Consider the following 23,854-nt stretch of genomic DNA (forward strand, 5'->3'; position numbering starts at 1 on the left):
GTTGTTTCCATCGCTGTTTTGCCAACACAACAGCAAGCTTTGATGCGCTGTGCTACTGTTAGCGGATGTGTGCCGAGACAAATAAATATGTTCGGTCATAGCTGAGACATTATTATTGTTAGGCCTATTTATATTATTATATATTGCCCAAATGTATTTAGGCTACCCCATCGCCAGCTCTGATAATGGTCAGCTACCGGAATGTTTTAAGTTCTTTTCCAAATGTAGCCTAGCCAATAAGTCTAGTTATTTCTTTATTATTTTACTGTAACTACATGAATTTAGTTTAGGCCTATACATCATTTGATGCACCGATCGAAATTACTGAAAATGTGCGGCCGAAACAGCAATTTACGTTCTTGTCTAGAAGGGAACCTTATATACACACCTATACGCAAATTTGTGTCTAACTTAGAATTTAGACCAGCAAAAAATATATTGTTAGACCAAAAATATCTTATCAATTAATTAAGTAATAAAGGCATCTAATAAAGTAATAAAAAATTTAATAAAAACAGAAAAACATCTATTGCGTCAGCCTTATTCAAAGGCTGCGCAGAAACATGAGTTCGTTTGTTAGCCTACACAATCCATTCCACACCCGACGTTCTTGGTTTATCCTTATTTATTAAATATAGGCAATTGGTTGATGAAACATTGATTGAAATTAAGATACAATTTCTACAAAACGAAATTCACTTTAAAGAAAGACTTACTATAAAACAAAACTTAATGTCTAACCCGCTGCATATGTCTCCCGACTATTCACTTTTCATAATCAACATTGGTGACATCTTACAAAAAATATATTAGGCAATAGCCCAATATTTAAATATATATGAAACTAAATTGGCTACATTTTTATCCCTCTGGCCGATGAAAGCGCCGGCGCGTTCTGATTTTCTCCTCATGACAGCTGAAACAACTTAAAACAGGCCTTCCGTCATTTTGGGCGATAGCCTACAGCAGGGATGGACAACTCCGGTCCTGGAGGGCCAGTATCAAGCAGAGTTTAGCTCCAACCCTAATCAAACACACCTGAACCAGCTAATCAAGGTCTTTAGGATTAGTAGAATGTTATAGGCAAGTGAGTTTTTATCAGGGATGGAGATAAACTCTGCAGGACACTGGCCCTCCAGGACCGGAGTTGTCCACCTGGCCTACAGATTAGTGCAAGACTACAAATGGTCTACTTTTTTCTCTCCGCCAGAATCTTTCTGAAACGTCTCAAACATTAATTTAAACTTGGCGAATAACTGTACCTAATAGAAAGAAACATCTCCATTTGATAAGAAATGTGTAGGTCTGTGTTAAATAAGAGGCGATCTATCCGCTGGAATGTGTTGTTTCTGAAATCGTGGCCAGTGCTCGTTGCGGCTGTTATCAATTCTCTTGGCGCTCCTTTGGGTTTAATGAATAAATTATCCTAAATATTTATTCCTGCCGGTATTTTAGTCTACGATATCAAAATCACTAAACATTAGCTAGGATAATATTATTCGATAACATCAAATGAATCAATGCAATGATAATTCACCACATGATTCACTGTTAAATCAGTTTTTGTAAACTGTGGGGCAGATGGACGCAGGTGCACAACAAATTTGAACACATGACATCACTGCTTGTGGGAGGGGCCCAATCTCATTCTTTGCGGGGGGGCCTCACAGACTTGCGGTACGCCATGATTGTAGATTTAGTTCATACACTGTATATAAAAACAGTGTGGTAGTTCTAGCTAACGGTCCTATCATTATCACTTCTAAATATTCTGTACACAGACTGTTAAAACCAGCTTCAACTGGAAGTAAGTAAAACTGTTAAATGTTTAAAACCAGACTGCTTTTTGGTCATTAAAAATATATACTTTTGATGTGCAATTGTTTAGTCATTGAGAATCTGAGGCTTTTTTTAACATAATCCCTTCTGGAAAATGGTTTATACAGCCCACATACATAGAACAGGCAGATATTTTGCTATTGAATGTTGTGTAAGTGTAGTTTATAGGAAATGGGTCTAATATCCAGTTTATTTTCAAAATCAAAATATCGGCTCATAAATCGGCTCTTTTCAAGTTAATATCGGCATCGGCCCCCAAAAATCCATATCGGTCGGGCTCTAGTCTACACTGGATGTGTCATGACGCAACATGATAAATTCCCAACAGTAAACTGATGCCCCATTTCTGACGTATTTCAAGCACTCGTGCTACTTCAGAACATGAAGAGCAAATGGATTTGCAAAGGTCGCTTTGTAACATCCAGTGTTAAAAACCGACTCCACCTGGGTTACACATCAAAGAGTTTTGGGACATCGGTTGTTGTGTTAATTTTTTACACATTCACTGTGTTATTGATTTTAACACAGTTAATGTGTCAGGAAGGTTATCTGCTATTAACAAGCAGAATCACTGAAGGAAAGAGAATCAACAAGAACAGAAAAAAGAGATGAGCAGAAATACAAGAACTACAGCTGATTTATAGCCACAGCCTTAGATGAAATCAACTGTGGATAAAAGAAGACATTATAAATGTGTTTCGAAATAAATGTGTGTTGGCAGTGTGTGAACACAACCACCCTACAATGATAAAAATCCACCTACTCCTTTTTTTTTTTTTAAATACCCATTAAACCAAAGCAGTCTCATTAGACAAGCCGTTTTGATTCTCTGAGTAATGTGACGTCACCTTCCTCATGCCCCGCCCATAGCCAATGACTGGTCCTGTATTACCATAGTTTCCGCCCTCAGCAAGCTGTACGCTGTACGCCATTTTCTCTGCGCTTGAGCAGCTGTAGTGACAACCATGTCAACAATCTGATTGAGGCAGGAACTGTGATCGTAGAGAGGGGGCGGGGCATAGCAGCTCATTTGCATTTAAAGGCACATGCACGAAAACAGCCTGTTCTTGATTGTAGTCAGAAATGGTTATTTACACCATGAATTTATAAATGATCTGTGAGGTATTTTAAGCTGGAACTTCACAGACACATTCTGGGGACACTCGAGACTTAAATTACATCTTGTAAAAATCTCTCAAGGTCTTAACAGAGGATGATTAAACAACTCCACAATAGCATTACTAGCTTCACTTATTACAAAACAGTTTGGTTTTATATGTGTACACAAGTTGTTATTGAGAATTTACAGTGGTTTAGGTGTTGATGTTTTATTGAAAATAATAGTTTGGTTTGAAGTCCCCATTGATCAGTGTTTGCTTTAGTTAGGCTCTTAAACAAACCCTTAAACATTATTTTTTTTCTTTGGCTGCTGTAACTGAGTGTTTATAAATCACATTTGTTACAGCAAGAAACACCAAGAGAAAATATGATCAGATGATGTTGGTTATGTATTAACCAATGTATTGTAGTTCCTGCATCATATAGTCAAAGCTATGGTTTTCCCAGTAGTAATGTATGTCTGTGAGAGATGGATCATAAGTAATGGCTGAGCGCTGAAGAATTGATGGTTTCATGTGGTCTTGCAGTCCAAGGGACTCACAAGAGATCAAATCAGTCAGTCCTAAAGGAAATCAAACCTGACTGTTCATTGGAAGGACAGATACTGAAGCTAAAGCTCAAATACTTGCTGGGATTGGGGAAGGGGAAGGCAGAGGATGAGATGATTAGATAGTGTCTCCGATGCAATGAACATGAATTTGGGCAGACTCAAGGAGGGAGTGGAAGACCAGGAGGCCAGGCTGCTGTATTACATGGGGTCACAGAGAGTCGGGCAAGACTGGGCGTTTGAACAACAAAATCTGTGACCTGATTTACTGATCTCATCCAATATTTCATACAATTATATAGGTCAGGGTTTAATTAATTTTGCTTTATCCATTAAATTTGCCCAGTGATTCTACAGCACGAGATCCAGCATTGTTAATACGAATTGACAGATTTTTAAAACACATTGTGCAGAGAAAGTTTTGAACTACTGTATAAGAAAAAATGAGGAGGACATTGAAGATCTTGATAAAATTTATTGCAGCATAGCAGTGACAAAGTACATGTAGCACCTTGGGTTCATCGGAGTCGGAATGAACCCAGAACATCCAAATCTCAAAACTTTTATCCTGTTACAGTTTACCACTCTTCATGTAAATGTAGTTGCTCATGAATTAACAGCTGTGGTCTGTATGTTAATGAAGTTGTGACACACCCCATTGTCTGAGATGGTTCTGTCCATTCCTATTCTACAATTGATGACCATTTGCTCAGGATGTGATCAACCCAAAGGGTTACAGAAACAACATAACTGTTGACTTTCTTCTTCTCTGTGCTAAAGAGGATCTTTTCGTCGACTGAGAAACCAAAGACTGTTAGTGAGTTTTTAAAATTTCGAGGGAACGCCTCCCAAAACTCATGCACGAGTATTGGAACACGAGTGTTTGTTTACCACCGGCATTCGCTGTGTCGTGTTAGTGGATTCATTATGTCGGACTCACCGCAGGTAACTCATAATCTGCAGTTGTTACTCCTGTCTTCTGACAAAAACACTGCATGCGGCACCTGTGGAGTGTGGAAAGTTACTGTAGTGCGCAGCAGCGCACGTCTCTCACAAGGAACGTCATGGCAGTGATTGACAAGCCAGAGGGCCAATCCGTGATGATCGCGTAAACGATTGGCTGATGTTTTTAAGGCCCTACCTCGTGCACAGATGATGTATATTAATATTATTCCTTTCAGTGCACCTAATAAATAGTCTTTTATCAGTTAGTAAAGAAAGTTTCAAGTAATATTGCAAAAATGTATAAAAAAAACACCCTCTTTACCACCTTTAAAGGTACAATATGTAAAATTTTTGCAGTAAAATATCCAAAAACCACTAGGCTAGTGTTATATATTTTGTCCAGCTGATTACAAACAATATCTCTAATGTTTTCAACTACTTGTAAATCATGAGAAAATTCCCATTCTAAACAGTGACACGGGGCAGTGCAGTCGCCTGTCAATGACGTCAGTTACCTTTGTTACCGCCTTTACTGACGTAGAAACCACATGACAACAGTGCCGTGGACAAATGTGGAAGTAGTGTCTAGCGTCCAGCAAACCACTAGCTTGCTTCAAGCAGTTCCTTATTTACTTCTTGCACGTTTTATGGTGGATTGTGTTACTTATTTATGGGACATAATTACTGTTTACCATCTGCCGCTGGTTCTGTCCACAAGGACAGCTCCCGTAAACTCATGACCGGAAAAGCGGAAGCGGCGCCGGCGACTGTGTCATAATAAAAGTCCCGCTGCTTGTGAGGCGTGTGTTGATCAATCGCTCCAGCTCCTCGTTCAGCTCCCGCAACACTCGGTCCTGCTCTGCTTCATACTACAGTAAAGTTAATAATCGCATCCACGAACATGAGTTCTTCCAGACTCCAATCCCTATTCTTTTGCACCGTCCGTTGAGATGGAGACCACATGTCCCAAGTTTCTGCTCTAAAACTTGGCGTCATCAAACTACGCCTTTGTTTTGAATAGGCTTCTAGCGACCTCTAGCGGAAAAAAATATCACAAATTGTACCTTTAAGCCATTTTGGGGATGAGTTCATTCTAAAATATACTTTGGAGTGGAATCTGGGTCGAGGCAGACTACAGTTTCTTACAACTTTATCATTGAGACATAGACATCAACAATCAGTATATAAATCTCTCAACAATGGTGATAATCAACAAAATGCTTAATGCTGCAATGCATGCTGGGTACCAGCATAGTAAAAATCTCATCCATGACTCCTAGCATGCATTGCAGCATGAACAAATTATGCAGATGAATTGTCTTATGTTCTTATTTTCTTACTATTTGATTTTATTTTATTGTTTTGTTGTGACTTTAGTTGTTGTTTTGTGATGTTTAGTCACCATTGTTGAGATTCAAACACTGATTCTTAATTTATTTGTGTGTCTAAATTATGCAGTAGTTCAAAACTATCTGTGCATAATGTGTCTTTGTAATCCTCCAGATTATCTGATTGTCACAACACTATTGGATCTCAAGCTGAAGAATAATAGGGCTGTTATAAAAATTATACAAAACTAAACTAATGTTGTAAAAGTGAAGGGTCAAGAGCCCAAATAAAACAAACACGATCTCCATAATGTTGACCAAACATTTTCAATGAAACATCAATATCTAAGCCACTGTTATTTTTCAATGAGAACTTTTGTAGATGTATGACAGAAATAGAGTCAAACCAGTTAGACTTAAGTGATGCCGGTAATGCTGTTTTTAGAGTTGTTTAATCATCCTCTACTGAGATCTTGATAGATTTAATGTTCTTTCGTCTTCACTTGATTTCATCTATTGTAATGCTGCGTTCACACCGAACGCGTCTGGGGTGTCTGAGGCATCTGATTTACATGTTGCAGTGCAATTACAATTACAATTGCAATTACAAGTCAAATTAAACATGCGTCTAGGTGTCCTGCGGCGCGAATCAAGCATCTAGCGCGGCGCGAATTGAGCGTTCACGCGGCTGACGCGCGAATTGAGCGTCTGACGCCCAAACGCCCGAGTTGAAAAATCTGAACTTTGGCGTAAATTTGCGGCGTGTTAACCAATCAGGGACTCTGCTTTGGTAGTAACGTGTTTATGATGTGATCAGTGGTGGAGAGCAGAACAAAGATGTCGCTGTGTGTGGCCACCCTGAGCTCTATGATGTGTCATTATATTTTTATCGAGACAGGAATAAAAAGGACCTTGCCTGGAAGAGAATAAGCGAAGAAATCGGACAATCTGGTTAGTTGTAAAACTTTTTGCATGATTTTAGCCGTTGATACTAGCCCACCTTCTAGCTAGCAAAAGTCGGCCGGCATAACCGAGTTAAATTGCCGCTACAGGTTTCCAACTGTAGATTATGTGACAGCAGGGATGGACAACTCCGGTCCTGGAGGGCCAGTATCAAGCAGAGTTCAGCTCCAACCCTAATCAAACACTTCTGAACCAGCTAATCAAGGTCTTTAGGATTAGTAGAATGTTATAGGCAAGTGAGTTTTTATGTGATTATGTGTTTAATCAGAGGATCTGTGCAGAAAGAGATGAAAGCCCCTCCCATGTTGCGAATTTTACGCGCGTCTGAAGCGTCTGACTTCAAAATGTTCAAGCGTCCAACTAGACGCGTCTGGTGCGAATTTTACGCCCCAGACGCGTTCGGTGTGAACGCAGCATAAGGCTGTGGCTGGAGGTCAGTTGTAGTTGTTTGTTTTCTGCTCGCCTCTTCTCTTTTTTCTGTTCTTGTTGCTCATCTTTTCTTCTGTGATTCTGCTTGTTAACAGCAAGTGTTCGTCACTAATGCACAATCATCACTTGATTAATTATCTCATTAAATCCACTCTTGAATGGTCTTGTTTTGGTCTTGGACGGTCTGGTCTTGACCACACCTCTGGTCTTGAAAGGTCTTGGTCTTGGAGGACTGGTTTTCACTATACCTCTGAGATTCACACAATGATGTGTAAACATGTAATATTAACACATTGTGGATATTCTTGGCTACACGGATTGTGTTTGATGCTGTGAACAAACACACAGGTTGTGTTAATTTTAAAACTACACATAACTATGTGTAAAACAACTGAATTCTTCCAACACAGTTTTATGTAATATAGACACAAGTGCTGCACATAATATATGTGATTTTTCTACACATTTCTTCGAAGAGTGTGTGAAAAGTATATGTTATAATCTAAAGAACCTTTTCCACTATAAAGAACCATTTGTGCAATGGAAAGGTTCCATGGATGTTAAAGGAGTAGTCCATTTTCAAATAAAATTTTCCTGATAATTTACTCACCCCCATGTCCAAGTTGTTCATGTCTTTCTTTCGTCAGTCGAAAAGAAATTAAGGTTTTTGATGAAAATATACCAGGATTATTCTCCTTATAGTGGACTTCAGTGGCCTCCAGACGGTTGAAGGTCAAAATTAGTTTCAGTGCAGCTTCAAAGGGCTTTAAACGATACCATACAAGGAATAAAGGTCTTATCTAGTGAAACGATCGGTTTATGCTTTATAAACACAAATGATCACCTTGCTCGTGCTTCCTCTTTCCGTATTCTTCAAAAAGCTTACGCTGTATGTCCTATGCCTTCCCTATTCTACTTACGGAAAAAAAACGAAACTGCCGCTGCGTTCGTTCCGTAATATAACCATCCCAGTTACTTTGCACAGGTCAAGCTACAAGAGTTTAAAGGGGAATCGTGTGTCTTTTGTGCAAGAAAGGTCTATTCATTTTATTTAGTTGAATTTTATTTGAAAGTGGACTAATCCTTTAAAGCTTCTTCATGATTACCATCAATGCCAATAAAGAACCATTATTTTTAAGTGTTTCTCTTTTTTTTATATAGCAAGTCTTTGGAAGTAAATAATTTTTTTTTTTTTTCTCAGCTGCTCTGATTAAACATCTTTGTAGCAATGTTAAAGGCTCAGGGGAGGAGGAGGCAGGAACTGGCAAACAATCAGTGTAACTTTAATCATAAAATGAACAAACAACAAAACAAAATAAAGCAGCACAACCTCACAGATAACTGCTGCTTAAACTAGAACAAAACACCAACATTAAGTCCAAACCTGGTCCTCTCTCATCTTGTCGTAGCTTCTCCCTTTATCCTTCTGGAGTTTCTCTGTGACACTCAGGCTCATTAGCACTCTTTCCACCGGCCTCGCTCTGTTCCCAGGACTCTTGGCCTCACCCAGCTTGCCACAATCTTTTTTTTCCCCCTTCCATTTGCTATGGTACCATACATTTTAAACTTACAAACGATGCTGCCAACTGTGTCTCTGGGAACTTTGGTGTCTTGGAAATTTTCTGTAGCCATAACCTTTTTCTCTTAGCTTGTATGAGAGCTATTTTATTTTGGCCATATTTGCTAATCAACTTCAGCACATGCATGAGCTTAATTTATGCATATGCTACAACTTAATCTAATAAAGTGGTTATAGGGTTACAAAAACCTTTGTTACCAAAAGCTTTGATTAATTGAGGTTTATCACAATTTTGTACCATATCATACTAGTAAGTTATTTAAAAACTTAAAATGTCGAATAATTATGACATAGCTGCATTATGAAAAAATACTACAACTCAAACATTTTACATTCTTTATAGTTATTATCATTTAATATGCCACCAAAGTGCTATATATGTTTTTTTTTTTTTGTTTTTTTTTTTTTAAAGCTTACATTTATGAATTGTTACGGTGTCTGTGGGGTTGAATAATTTTGATTGCAATTGTATCTCTGGTGTTTTAGTTAATTTTATTCTACTGACTTTCCAATCTTACTCACACCTTTCTCTTGTGTTTTTTTTGTTTTTTTAGGAAAGGAAAAGATGCGGATGAAGCCGCGTAGCACACACGAGCTCTCTGTGGAACAGCAACTGTACTATAAAGAGATCACTGAAGCTTGTGTAGGATCTTGTGAAGCCAAAAGAGCGGTATGTTTGTGTTTGTGTGTGTGCAGGGTCCAAAATAACCTTCAGCACATGTAAATGTAAAATTTATCAGCCATTAAACTGTATTTTGCATTATTTCCCTAAAATGTTAGTCCCTGTGACATTTTGCTGTATTTTTAATATCTTTCTGCATTATGATATACAAGCAAGTTTGACAGAACACCACCTAAAACAAAAACATTTAAAGACATTTAAAGTAACTTTGTCCCTCTATTTTTCATTTTGTCATTTGGTGCTGTAATTATGCCACCAGGAGGCACTGCAGAGCATAGCAACAGACCCAGGGCTGTACCAGATGCTGCCAAGGTTTAGTACCTTCATCTCTGAGGGCGTGAGTACATTCATGGACCACTTATATCTGCTATAACTGCTGTATTAACCAGTGTAAAATTGCTACAACCAGTAAAATAGGTGATATGTTAGACCTTTAGCTCTCTCATACACATGCACACATATAAGTGAAATAAAAAGTGTTAGTTCAGGCCCAGTTCCAGAATCAAATCATTGAGGGTGCTTTTGAAATTAGTGAGGATTGTCTTACAAAGCAGATGTAATGTGTAAGCAAGGCTGCTAAGCACCACCAGAACAAAGATAGCAATGTGCAATGAGAAATTTACAAGGTTACAAGGTTAAGTCATTACTTTTACAAGTAATAGCAACAGCATTTCAAAAACATTGTGAGGGCTTGAATGTGCTGCTGACTTATAACAAATAGTTGTCACCATAAGAAAATTCTGGACATTTTTCTATTTATTTATTAGTGCATTTTACATTGCTTATTTTTGAGATACATTATTTGTCCTGTCCATTGCTATGGTTATCATGGTTATGGTTATCTGTTGGTCCTCTTGGCAGCATGAAAAACAAAACTTTTATTCAAATTATGAATTATGAAAGTGCTATTCAGTACTCAGAATAAATGAATACACCCCCTCTGAAAGTTAACAAATTCAGCAGTTACTCTTTACGTAAGAGACATTTTAGGGGTTATTTGAATATATAATATTCCAGCAAGTCTGCTTGATTAATTACCAAAGAATATTAATCAAGAAAATAAGATTGTCTTTGTTACGAACCCCTACTTTAAAGGCAGAAAAGGGGAAACGTAACATAAAGAAGGACACGTGAAACCCAATACATCGTTAAATATTTATTCAACGAGCAACAAAGAAAACCGGGAACACGTAACCTATCATACGAAAAAACAAACAAATCAATGCCCAATTATAACCAACAATTAACCCAAATTAAGAATAATAAAGAAATAAATACCTAACTTAACTAAGACAAACAAATCAACTGATATAAAGGAAGACAAAAAATAAAAACAGAAAGAAAAGCTTGTTTGCTGGTGTGTCTCCTCGCTGCAGTCTTTCTCAGCGTCCTCCATATAAGCACACGCAACTAGAAGCAGGTGCACAAAGGCGGACCTACAATCAAAACTCTCAGGAAGAAACAGAGTCATGACGTCACACAACACACACAAGGCACAGGCCGTAACACTCCCTCACCTAAAAGAAGAACCTAGTCGAATACAAAGAGACAGGTTCTGGGTGAAGCATTAACAAGCAAAGAATAAAAAAAAAAAAAAAAAAAAAAAAAAATGAAGTTACATTAACTTACTTATCCCCGTGAAAGAGCATCTGCAACGATATTATCAGATCCCCTCTTGTGACGGATCTCCACATTATAATGTTGAGCCATTAGAGCCCAGCGCATCAACCGTTGGTTATGATTATATCCAACTCCGGTTGCACTGGCGTCGACCTCAAGTTTAAACGGGCGATCCATCTCAGGAGCAGACAAAACAGGGGCACTACAAAGAAGAGACTTAGCACATAAAAATGCATTTTGACATTCATCAGTCCAGTTAAAAGCAACTTTTGGACTACACAGTTGTGTTAATGGAGCGACGACAGTCAAAAAGTTTTTACAGAAGCATCTGTAACCGGTCATCCCCAAGAATCGCCTTAACTCACGATGTGTAGTAGGCACAGGATACGCAATAATTGCATTTACTTTTGCCTCAAAAGGACGTACTTCGCCATTTCCAACCTTTTTCCCGAGGTACGTAACAGAAGCTTTCACAAACTCGCACTTCGCTAGATTTAACGTTAAGGAAGCGGTAGCCAATCTACCAAACACATCATACAGCGAAGAAATGTGATCAGCCCAGGTAGGAGAATAGATAACCACTTCATCCAGATAAACATTACAGTTTGGGAGGTCACCCAGCACCATAGACATCAACCGCTGGAAAGTAGCGGGTGCATTTCGGAGCCCGAACGCCATCCGCGTATATTGGAGAAAAGAATCGGGAGTCACGAAGGCGGAAATTTCAGAGCCACGTTCAGTTAAAGGCACCTGCCACTATCCTTTTAAAAGATCTAATTTTGTAATGTACTGAGCAGTGCCAAGATTATCAATACAGTCCTCTATACGTGGTAAAGGAAAAGCATCTGGCACTGTAACAGAATTCACCTTTCGAAAATCTGTGCAAAAACGGAGCGACCCGTCTGCCTTAGGCACTAAGACACACGGTGAACTCCAAGGACTGTTACTCTTTTTGGCAAAACCATTTTGAACCAGATACTCCACTTCACGCCTCATGACCTCCCTCTTACTTACTGGACAGCGATACGCATGCTGTTTAATTGGACGGGCGTCGTCCACCTCAATGTCATGCTGGATGACAGGAGTACCTGAGGGTACATCATTAAACAGGTTAGGAAAACTTTTCACCAAATCAGTCACATCTTGTCGCTGATCATTAGTGACAGTTGAGATGGCAATATTCCAGAATTTCAGAATTTTTCAAACGACCACCATTCAACAATTCTGTAGACATGGACAAACCGTCATCTACATCTTCACTCGCGAGAGTGTGAGACAACATGGACACTCGCTCTGCCTGGAATTTACACTCGGAAAGGTTACTTGCCTCAGTTTTACCAGCACGACACAGGTAAGGCTTCAACATATTCACATGACATAACCGCGTCTTTCGTCTGCGTTCTGGGGTATGGATTATATAATCCGTATCACTCAGTTTACTTTTAATCACGTATGGTCCTGCAAACCGTGCAGCCAAAGCAGAACCAGGCGCAGGAAGCAACACTAAAACTTTCTCGCCCGCCTTAAAATTGCGTACAACAGCTCGCTTGTCAAAGCAACCCTTAATTTTCTTTTGTGACCGAGAGAGCGCTTCTTTTGCAACAGCACAAGCATTTTGTAAACGCTCACGGGTACGAGAAATAAAATCAAGCACGTTGCTTTTCTCAGACGGATTAGTGGTGAAGAATTCATCTTTTAAAACCTTTAGAGGACCACGTACGTTATGTCCAAAAACCAATTCGGACGGGCTAAAACCAAGTGATTCCTGTCGCGCTTCACAAAGAGCAAATAAAACTAAAGGAACGCCCTCATCCCATTCATTATCAGTCTCCATGCAATATTTTGCAGAGCAGATTTCAGAGTTTGATGCCAGCGCTCTAGAGCACCCTGCGATTCAGGATGATAGGCGCTGGACACAACATGGGACACTCCTAGAGCTCTCAGAGCACTTCGAAAAACTCTAGATAAAAAATTCGAACCTTGGTCAGTTTGAACCGTTTTAGGCAATCCGAACGTGGTAAAAAATTTTGTCAAAGCTTTAATGACAGCTCTAGCAGTTATTTTCCGCAGCGGTACTGCTTCCGGAAACCGCATGGCCGTGCACATAATAGTTAAAATAAACTGTGAACCAGATTTTGTTCATGGAAGCGGACCAACGCAATCGACAAGAACTCGTTCAAATGGCTCACCTAGAGCCGGAATAGGACGAAGGGGAGCAGGTGGCACAATTTGATTGGGCTTCCCCACAATTTGACAAGTATGGCAATTTTTACAATTTCGGGACACATCAGCTTTTAAACCGGGCCAAAAGAAGTGTTGCAGCACCCAATTATATGTTTTGGTCACACCAAGGTGTCCAGACCAAGGGAGATCATGAGCCAGATTTAAAATATGCTGTCGAAACTGAAAAGGTACCACAATTTGATGGACCACATTCCATTCATTCTGAACATCCTCACACAAGGAGTGAGCACTCCAGCGACACATTAACACAGTGTTACTCCAATAGAACTGATGGTTACGCGACGGTAACATGTCACTATCAGCACTAAGACGCATTTTTCAAGTGTTGGGTCACTCTTCTGAGCCTCTGTAAGAGCGCTACAGGAAATAGGCAAAAAAAAACATCAGAACCTGGACAGATAGATTTCGAAATAAATCTAGGAGCCTCTGAAGACTCAGAAAATACTTCCTTCTCCAGAATCTCTTTAAAAACAGAGTCACCTAGATCTATTTCATTTTCTTTATCTAAATGTTTTGCCTGCGCACGTGTCGTAACCGCACTAACAGCAAATACGTTCGGAAAATTCAGGTTGTGGATCAGTAAGTGGAGTATTAGTAACGTGCATAACTGGCATTACCTTACCTCCAGCAATGTCATAGCCCATAATAAAATCGACGCCTGGTACAGGGAGAGAAGAACGGACCGCAACGTTAAAACATCCAGAGACCAAATCAGACGATACCCAAACACGATAAAGGGGAACAGGTACAAAACCCATTTCTATTCCCTGTACAATAGTACTAGTGCCACACACAGACTCCGCACCAAAAGGTAGAGAATTAGACAATATAAAAGATTGCGATCCCCCAGTGTCGCCTAAAATTTTTACAGCCCTCTGATCCTCATCACGACCGGTCAAAGACACAAGACCGTCAAACACGAAAGGCTGAAAGCACATATCAGGAACTTCAGAAGTCACAGGCTGCGGCGACAAAACTTTCACCAATGCTGAACCCCGAGGTTGATTCACCGAAGAACCCGGACGCTCTTGTTTTCGTTTTAAAATTCTACACTCAGCGATCACATGTCCCATTTCATGACAATAGCCGCATTCTTTATGAAATTTTGGGCCAGACGGACTAGGTTTTATTTGATCATCATAAGAACTAACCTCATTTTCCTTTTGTGAGGCATGTCCAGCATCAACCGAACGCTTGACAAACACGGGTTTATGCAACAAAGCATACTCGTCTGCCAAAACGGCTGCTTGTTGTACAGTACTAACCTTTTGCTCATTTAAATAAACCGCAGTTCGTTCCGAAACACATTTACATTTACATTTAGTCATTTAGCAGACGCTTTTATCCAAAGCGACTTACAAATGAGAGTAGTAGAATCAATTAAATCAACATGAGAACAACAGTATGTAAGTGCTGAGTGAAGTCACAGATATGTCAGTAAAGTGCTCATAGCGAATTTTTATTTTTTTTTTTAATAAATAAATACACAGATAGGAGAAGAATATTAGTCAAGGTAAGTGCTACTACTACTGGGTCAAGTGCTGACTAAAAAGATACGTCTTTAGCATTTTTTTGAAAATGGCTAGAGACTCGGCTGCTCGGATAGAGCGTGGTAGGTCATTCCACCAGCCAGGAACAGTCCCGGAGAAGGTCCGTGAGAGTGATTTTGTGCCCCTATGTGATGGCACCACAAGGCGCCGTTCACTTGCAGAACGCAGGTTTCTGGAGGGCGCGTAAGTCTGAAGTAGTGAGTTAAGGTATAGCGGTGCAGAGCCAGCTGTCGTTCTGTAAGCAAACATCAGAGCCTTGAATTGGATGCGAGCAGCTACTGGCAGCCAGTGCAGACTGATGAAGAGAGGAGTGACGTGCGCTCTCTTCGGTTTGTTGAAGACCAGTCTTGCTGCAGCATTTTGGATCAGTTGTAGAGGCTTGATAGTGCATGCTGGAAGGCCAGCCAAGAGAGCATTACAGTAGTCCAGTCTGGATAGAACAAGAGCTTGGACAAGAATTTGTGTGGAATGTTCAGATAGAAAGGGTCTAATCTTCCTGATGTTGTACAAGGCAAATCTGCAGGACCGGGTCGTTGCTGCAACATGATCTGTGAAGGTTAGACCATCATCCATCACCACTCCAAGGTTTCTGGCTGTCCTGGAAGGAGTGATGGTTGAAGACCCAAGTTGAACTGAAAGGTTGTGATGAAGTGTTGGGTTTGCACCGATCACAAGCAGTTCCGTTTTTGCAAGGTTGAGTTGGAGGTGGTGGTCCTTCATCCAGGCAGAAATGGCTGTCAGGCAGGCTGTGATGCGACCAGCAACCGTCGGATCATCTGGTTGGAATGAGAGGTAGAGTTGTGTGTCATCAGCATAACAGTGATGGGAGAAACCATGATCCTGAATGACCGATCCTAGTGATGACGTGTAGATGGAGAAGAGAAGTGGACCAAGCACAGAGCCCTGAGGTACCCCAGTAGCAAGATGATGTGACTTGGACACCTCACCTCTCCAAGATACCCTGAAGGACCTACCTGAGAGGTAAGACTCGAACCACTGGAGCGCGGTTCCCGTGATGCCCTTCGACATGAGTGTAGACAGGAGGATCTGGTGGTTCACTGTGTCAAAGGCAGCAGACAGGTCCAGCAAGATGAGTACTGATGATTTTGAAGATGCTCGTGCCAGTCTCAGGGCTTCAGTGACTGAGAGCAGGGCAGTCTCAGTAGAGTGGCCACTCTTGAAACCAGACTGGTGGTTGTCAAGGAGGTTGTTCTGTGAGAGATAAGTAGACAGTTGGTTGAATACAACTCTCTCAAGTGTCTTAGCAATGAAAGGAAGAAGGGATACTGGTCTGTAGTTTTCTAAAAGAGCTGGATTCAGAGTGGGTTTCTTAAGCAGTGGGGTAATCCTAGCCTGCTTAAAAGCTGTGTGAATTGTTCCAGTGTGAAGGGAGGAATTGATAATGTGAGTGAGTGCAGGTAGAATTGAGGAGGAGATGGCCTGAAGAAGAGGAGTGGGGATAGGGTCTAGCGGACAGGTAGTAGGGTGATTGGAAAGAATGAGTTTGGAAACATCTGCCTCAGAAAGCATGGAGAAGGAGGGGAGAATTTGTGTGTTTTCAATTAAGATGTTCTTGTCAGTGTGTGGTGTGGAGAATTGGCCGCTGATGGTTGTTATTTTATGTGTGAAGAAAGTGGCAAAGTCATCAGCTGTAAGAACTGATGTGGGAGGGAGGGGAGGAGGGCAAAGAAGAGAAGAGAAGGTTTTGAAAAGTGTTCGGGAGTCATTTGAGTTGTTAATTTTAGTGTGATAGTAGGAGGTTTTAGCATTGGTGACATTAGTAGAGAAAGAAGAAAGGAGTGACTGATATAAGCTAAGGTCAGTAGGATTTTTAGATTTGCGCCACTTCCTCTCTGCAGCCCTGAGTCTAGACCGATGCTCAGGGAGAACATCAGAGAGCCAGGGGGCAGAGGGGGTGGCGCGGGCTGGTCTGGTTAAGAGGGGGCAGAAATCATCTAAGCAGGATGATAGAGTGGTGCAGAGAGTGTCAGTAGCAGTGTTAGTGTCCATTGATGAGAATTGGTTAGCGGGAGGAAGTGTGGATGAGACCGAAGAGGATAGATGAGATGGTGAGAGGGAGCGTAGGTTTCGCCGAAAAGTGACGTGTGGTGGGGTGTGTGATGAGTTGGGGGTCAGGTTGAGTGTGAAAGTAATGAGAAAGTGGTCTGAGGTGTGTAGTGGAGTAACCAGTGTATTGTCGGTGGAGCCAAAGCGTGTGTAGATGAGGTCCAATTGGTTACCTGATTTATGGGTAGCTGAGGTAGCCACTCGCTTGAGATCAAATGAGGCAAGCAGCGTGTGGAAGTCAGCAGCCTGAGGTTTGTCTAGATGGATGTTGAAGTCACCAAGTACTAGCAGAGGAGTGCCATCCTCAGGGAAGGATGAGAGTAACACATCCAACTCCTCCAAGAAGTTACCTAGCTGACCTGGGGGGCGATAAACAACTACAACATGAATTTTGGTAGGGTAGGTGATGGTAATTGCATGTGATTCAAATGAGCCATTTTCAGAGAGAGATGGTAAAGGATTGAACTTCCATTCATTGGACATAAGCAAACCAGTACCACCACCCCTCCCAATCTGGCGTGAGGTGTGAGAGAAAGTGAAATTATAGGAGAGGGCTGCTGGTGTGGCAGTGTCCTCTGGTTTGATCCATGTCTCAGTCAGAGCCATGAGATGGAGATCTGAATAAGTAGCAATAGCTGTGATGAACTCTGCTTTGTTGACAGCAGACTGACAATTCCAGAGCCCAATCGAAATAGAAAACAATGTACTAGGTGACATGGGTAAAGAACGCAGGTTGTTATGGTTGCGCTGCTTACAGCGTGTAGCATGCGATTTACGAGGGTTAGTAATAGTGGGAATTTGGAAGCACATACCTAAAACAAGTCAAAAGACAGACAAGAACACACTGTATAAAGAGGAAAGAAAGAAAAGAGCAATACTCAAGTGTCTTGTCTGTGTCGTTGCTCGGTGGAGTCGCACAGGTAGAGTCGCTGGTCTTTACACTCTTCGGTCTTCACACGAGGAGGGTTTCACATGAGGGCTGCCGCGTCCGCTGCCGCGGTACACTGTGCACTTATACCAGCTTATTACAACGTTAGTTCAGAAGACCACGCCTTACTGACTCAGAGCAAACGAGACCAAACGCGATTTGCCACGTGACCTCAGTAAACAAGCAGTAAAGCAACTATACAGCACTAAAATCAACTAGAAACGACAGCAAAACACTTACAGTATGCAGATCCTCTTGTAGCTTCAATGATTCTCTCTGAATCATTGAACACAATTCTTAAACTCTTCAATGAGCAACAATTCACGCAAAGAATTGTAGTCAGTCACTTTACAAGCCTTCACCCACCTGTCAAAAAGTATACCCTTCTCACGCTGATGCTGCAGCTCATCCGTTCGTGCTTGAGCCTTATCCAGCGATTCCGCTGATTTCTCCGGGACATTAACCTCTGAAGGTAACACCCCTTTACCAACTAAACCAGCCACCAAACAAGCTTTTAAGTTTTTTTTATGTAATGTTTTAGAAACGGGTATATCAAAATGTTGGGCAATAAGAAACAAATCATCCTTTCTACACGTTTCTAATCCTACAAGACTTGGTTGTTTTATAAACGCATTTAAATCAAATGTCGCCATAGTTGAGCAACAAACAAACAAATATAATAGCGCAAACAACTCCAGACTTAAACCTACCTAGCCAAAAACTAAATAAGACCTAACTAGTCTTCAGAGGGTACCGATTGAGAGGAGCCTCCCCTCTGGATTACCTCCAAAAATAACAAACTAAAATAACAAAGAAAAACAATAAATCAGTAAACCGTAGTAAGGGCCGGCGCTAGACACGGTCCTCATGGTTTACTCTACCTATCCGGAGTTTGTTTTGCACCACTATAATAATTTGCTCAACAAAATAAAAAATAAAAATCAAGGATGAGCCCCCAATTTATGTTACGAACCCTGACTTTAAAGGCATAAAATGGGAAACGTAACATAAAGAAGGACACGTGAAACCCAATACATCGTTAAATATTTATTCAACGAACAAGAAAGAAAATCGGGAACACGTAACCTATCATACGAAAAAACAAACAAATCAATGCCCAAATATAACCAACAATTAACCCAAATTAAGAATAATAAAGAAATACATACCTAACTTAACTAAGACAAACAAATCAACTGATATAAAGGAAGACAAAAAATAAAAACGGAAAGAAAAGCTTGTTTGCTGGTGTGTCTCCTCGCTCCAGTCTTCTCAGCGTCCTCCATTTAAGCACACGCAACTAGAAGCAGGTGCACAAAGGCGGACCTACAATCAAAACTCTCAGGAAGAAACAGAGTCATGACGTCACACACAAGGCACAGGCCGTAACAGTCTTATCAGTAATAAAATGTTGTAGCAAAAATGAGTACAAGCTCCTGAAAGTTAAAAAAAAAAAAACTAAGTTTCTGGTGCAAGCTAAAGGCACAATATGCAAGATTTTTGGATTAAAATATCCCAAAAACCACTAAAACAATGTTATATATTTTGTTGACTTGTGTACTTATAACATCCCAAATGTTTCCAACAACATTTAAATCCAGAGAAATAAGCTATTTTAACTAGTGTAACGGCCAGTATCATTGTGTCTCCTGTCAGTGACGTCATATCCGCGTTACCTTTGTTTTCCGTTACCCTTGAAAACAATGAAAACAACAAAGATGCTTTAATACACTGTGTTTTATTAGACAGATGAGCAACTGTTTGCATACTTTTATTGACAGAAAACTAGTCATTGTTATATATCTCAACACGGCGAATCTCTTGTTTTCTTGATTTATCGCAAATAACATGTTTGTACTATGCCTCAGAGACAGTGCTATTTTGTCAAGAGGCTAACATAACATAATCAGAAGGAGCTTTATTTGTAGTAACAGTAATACAGCATTTTGCTCACCATACAATATATTTTAAAATTATGTGCATGCCATTTAACAAGTCATCCAACTTTTATTAATATGATACTCTAATGTCAATCTAGCTTACTGCAATCTGCAACAAGTGTCTTATACCAGACACTGAGCTAATGCACAGAGTAATGTTATAACATAACTTTTACACTAAAACATATTTTTAGCACTATTGTTTTGATCAAGTAAAACATCACTGCATTACCCCACATTTTTAAAGGTGCAGTGTGTAAATTTTAGCGGCATAGCGTGAGGTTGCTGATTGCAGCCAACAGCGATCACCCCTCCTTTTCAAAGCACATAGAGAACCTACGGTGCCTGACACAGGACAAAGATGTCGTCGTCTGAGACAACAGAGAGTAGCCAGTCATGCAGTGAGATTTCTTTTTACGTCTAACCAGACTACTACTGCTGAACTTCATTAGAAATTGAATCCATTCAGGTCAGTTTACACAACACAAGCTGAACACATACAGTAACCATGTCATTCTAGATGACACATCAGCCCCATTGAATTCATTGCCTTTTCATACCAGCCTATACAACACATCAGGTGCAGAGTTTTCCTGTGTTGCATATGTACTACTTGCACTTTATGCATGTACACCGATCAGACATAACAGTATGACTACTGACAGGTGAAGTGAATAACACTGATTATGTCTTCATCACGGCACCTGTTAGTGGGTGGGATAAATTAGGCAGCAAGTGAATATTTTGTCCTCAAAGTTGATTTGTTAGAAGCAGGAAAAATGACCAAGTGTAAGGATTTTAACACGTTTGACAAGGGGCAAATTGTGATGGCTAGACGACTGGGTCAGAGCAGATCTACATCTGCAGCTCTTCTATCAAAAAGGAAGGAACAGGGGTGAACCGGCGACAGGGTCATGGGTGGCCAAGGCTCATTAATGCACGTGGGGCGAAGGCTGCCCTGTGTGGTCCGATCTAACAGACGAGCAACTGTAGCTCAAATTGCTCAAGGAGTTGATACTGGATCTGATAGAAAGGTGTCAGAATACACAGTGCATCACAGTTTGTTGCGTATGGGGCTGCATAGCCGCAGACCATCCTAAGCATTGTTGCAGACCAGGTACTCCCTTTCATGGTATTCCTTGGTGGCTGTGGCCTCTTTCAGCAGGATCATGTGCCCTGCCACAAAGCAAAAATGGTTCAGGAATGATTTGAGGAGCACAACAAGGAGTTTGAGGTGTTGACTTGGCCTCCAAATTCCCCAGATCTCAATCCAATCAAGCATCTGTGAAATGTGCTGAACAAACAAGTCCGATCCATGGAGGCCCCACCTCACAAATGATAGGACTTAAAGGATCTGCTTCTAACATTTTGGTGTCAGATACCACAACACACCTTCAGGGGTCTAGTGGAGTCCATGCCTCGATGGGTCAGGGCTGTTTTGACAGCAAAAGGGGGACCAACACAATATTAGGAAGGTAGTCATAATGTTATGCCATTGGTGTATATTGTGTTTTATATTGTGGCTCCTTATCACAACTGATCAAGATGGCCAAAAGATTTGCTGTTCAGGTGCCTTGCAATTGATTTTGGAAGAGAGAGAAGCTTTTGATGATGTAGAGGAAGAGGTTTCATAATGTGAGGATCACATTTCTGAAAATTCAGAGTCTGACAGTGACTTTGAAGAAGAGGATGAGATTGAGCATCAGCTCAAAAGAAGACTTGATGTCCTGCACATGAGAAACTGCCATCCGTGTTGGCCCTGGTTGCATTCTTATATTGTCAGCCATGTGGGGTGGCTCATTTCTTGGGCAAGAAGACCATTCAATTTCACTATTTTTTGACATCCATATTTCTTCACTTGCGAGCTGCTAACGGGCCTTTAGCTGGCTGCTGATGGGCTTGTCCTGGGGCTCATCTTCATTTTGAAACTCTCTAATGCTCCATCTTGATCAGTTGTGATAAGGAACCACACTGGCAAAGCTATATTTATTATGTCCCAGCCCCAATTTGCAGCTGGGATAGAGTATGAGAAAATAAAGATTGGTTCCCACAAGATAGAGGGTAAAATGTGCGGGAATGTTAAGAATAGACTGTGTTGGTACTTGAATTTTGCAACAATGTTGCAAGATTGTGCGGGAATGGCAGGGGCAGAAACACAAAACTCACACTTACACTCACACTCCTTGTAGGGATAGTAAACCATAGACATAATGTTACGTCCATAGCATAATGGTTTTTATACTGTACAAACTGTATATTCTTGCCCCTGCCCCTTCCCCTGCCCGTGCCCCTGCCCCTAAATCTACCCATTACAGAAAACTTTCGGCATTTTTACATTTTCAAAAAAACATAGTTTAATATGCTTATTAATCCATTTTCCCCATGGGGACTGCTGGCTGGTCCCCACAATATAGGTGACCATTTGGTAATATAACTACAATGTAATATAAACCTGTACACACACACACACACACACACACACACTCACACAGGTTTGTTTTGCTATCTTAGTGAGGACATTCCATAGGCGTAATGATTTTTGTACTGTACAAACTCTACTATCTATCCCTCTACACTGTCCTTACTCCTAAACCTACCATCACAGAAAACATTCTGCATTTTTTAATTTTTAATAAAACATGGTTTAGTATGTTTTAAAGCTGTTTAAAATATGAGGGCTCATGAAATGTCCTCATAAAACATGTTTACGTCGTAATACCAGTGTAATACCCATGTCATTATACAAATTTGTGTCCTCACAAATCACAATCTCATGAATTATCTAACTATAACCAACGTTGTAAACATGATAAATAAGATATTCTGCATGAGGTCAATGATGTGATGATGACAGATCTGTAATGGGAGCGCTCTCTGATTGCTTTCTGTTTATAACACATTGATTCAAGAATAAAAGGTTTGTTTTTCATGCTGTTCGGCAACTTACACACTGCAAAGTTTGAGGAATTTCAAATGCATTTTATCATGGAAAAATAAGGTTACTTTGTTTTTTACTTGCGCGCACAGTCTCGAGCTTTTGATGGCGTTCAGGAACACAAGTGCTCGACACATGCGCACTAGAGAGATTCATGCTTGTCTAGTCTTTTACACTCAAATAGTTACAATAAAATGTCTTTGTACTTGTTTAAAATTAGAGTTGCTGGTATCTTTTAATCCCCTCAAACGAGCGCTCTTCAACACGGTCGGCTATTGTGTTTTTTGCTACTCTTGTTCTGTCTTCTCCGTTTCTTTTCAGACTGAAACAACAGCCCGTTTCAGTGCTGACATCTTGTGGACAAACTAAATTAGTGCAAAAACTATTCAATGCGCGCGTGCAAAGTGCCTTCAGTTTATATTGTTCTTTGTGGTTAGAAAAACTGTGCTGCGCGCGTACACTATACGCGTTCTCTGCTGATGATTACAGCATCACGCACACTGTACGCCTACCCTAGTATACGTGTAAAAAAACTAAGTAATATTCACGCTAATTTTGAACGCAAATTATAATAAAAATACATTTATATGTAGCATGATGCGGGCCACACATTTAATGCTGACGGGCCGGACGCGGCCCGCGGGCCGCCTGTTGAGTACCCCTGGGTTAAATCATTCTCAGACAACAATGGAACCACTTGGGAGAGAATTGTTAGAAGACATGTTTCTTTGCGCAAAAGAAGACAATGGTACAAGAGGATTACCAAAGCAAATGTAACACAGAAACTCCAAAAGAGTGGACTTGTGAAACTGAAAGAATCAGGCCTTCACTTTAAGCCTACATTTCATGATGAGTGAAAGAAAAGAGCAAAAGAAATGCCAAGAAAGTGTCTCAGAGCTGGAAAAAGCAGTGAACAGTGACTGTTCAATCACACACAGTAAGACTCAACTTGCAGTGAAATGTATTGTTGTTTTCACACAAACAATATCTATAGTAGCCAAAGCACAAGAAACTAATTTTGTCTTTTCCAAGGCCCACATTTAAAAAATATAGATTTCTTGTAATCTATACTCTGGTCTCGTGAGACCAAATCAATCATTTTGGATCTAGAAGCATCCAAAATGTATGGCATTGAAAGG

The 23,854-nt window shown here is 40.5% G+C and overlaps 1 protein-coding gene across 5 annotated transcripts in view; it reads left to right on the forward strand.

Moving 5' to 3' along the window:
• Positions 1–23,854, forward strand: part of taf6 (TAF6 RNA polymerase II, TATA box binding protein (TBP)-associated factor) — a 71,220-nt gene that overhangs the window by 27,289 nt on the left and 20,077 nt on the right. For all 5 annotated transcript variants that reach the window (XM_067407806.1, XM_067407804.1, XM_067407803.1 and 2 more), the window contains exons 7-8: positions 9,304–9,419; positions 9,691–9,768. In XM_067407806.1, the coding sequence (XP_067263907.1) occupies positions 9,304–9,419; positions 9,691–9,768 (194 nt within the window). The remainder of the gene's footprint in view (positions 1–9,303; positions 9,420–9,690; positions 9,769–23,854) is intronic.

Source organism: Chanodichthys erythropterus, chromosome 13 (genome assembly GCF_024489055.1).
Source record: "Chanodichthys erythropterus isolate Z2021 chromosome 13, ASM2448905v1, whole genome shotgun sequence".
NCBI classification, from domain to species: Eukaryota; Metazoa; Chordata; class Actinopteri; order Cypriniformes; family Xenocyprididae; genus Chanodichthys; species Chanodichthys erythropterus.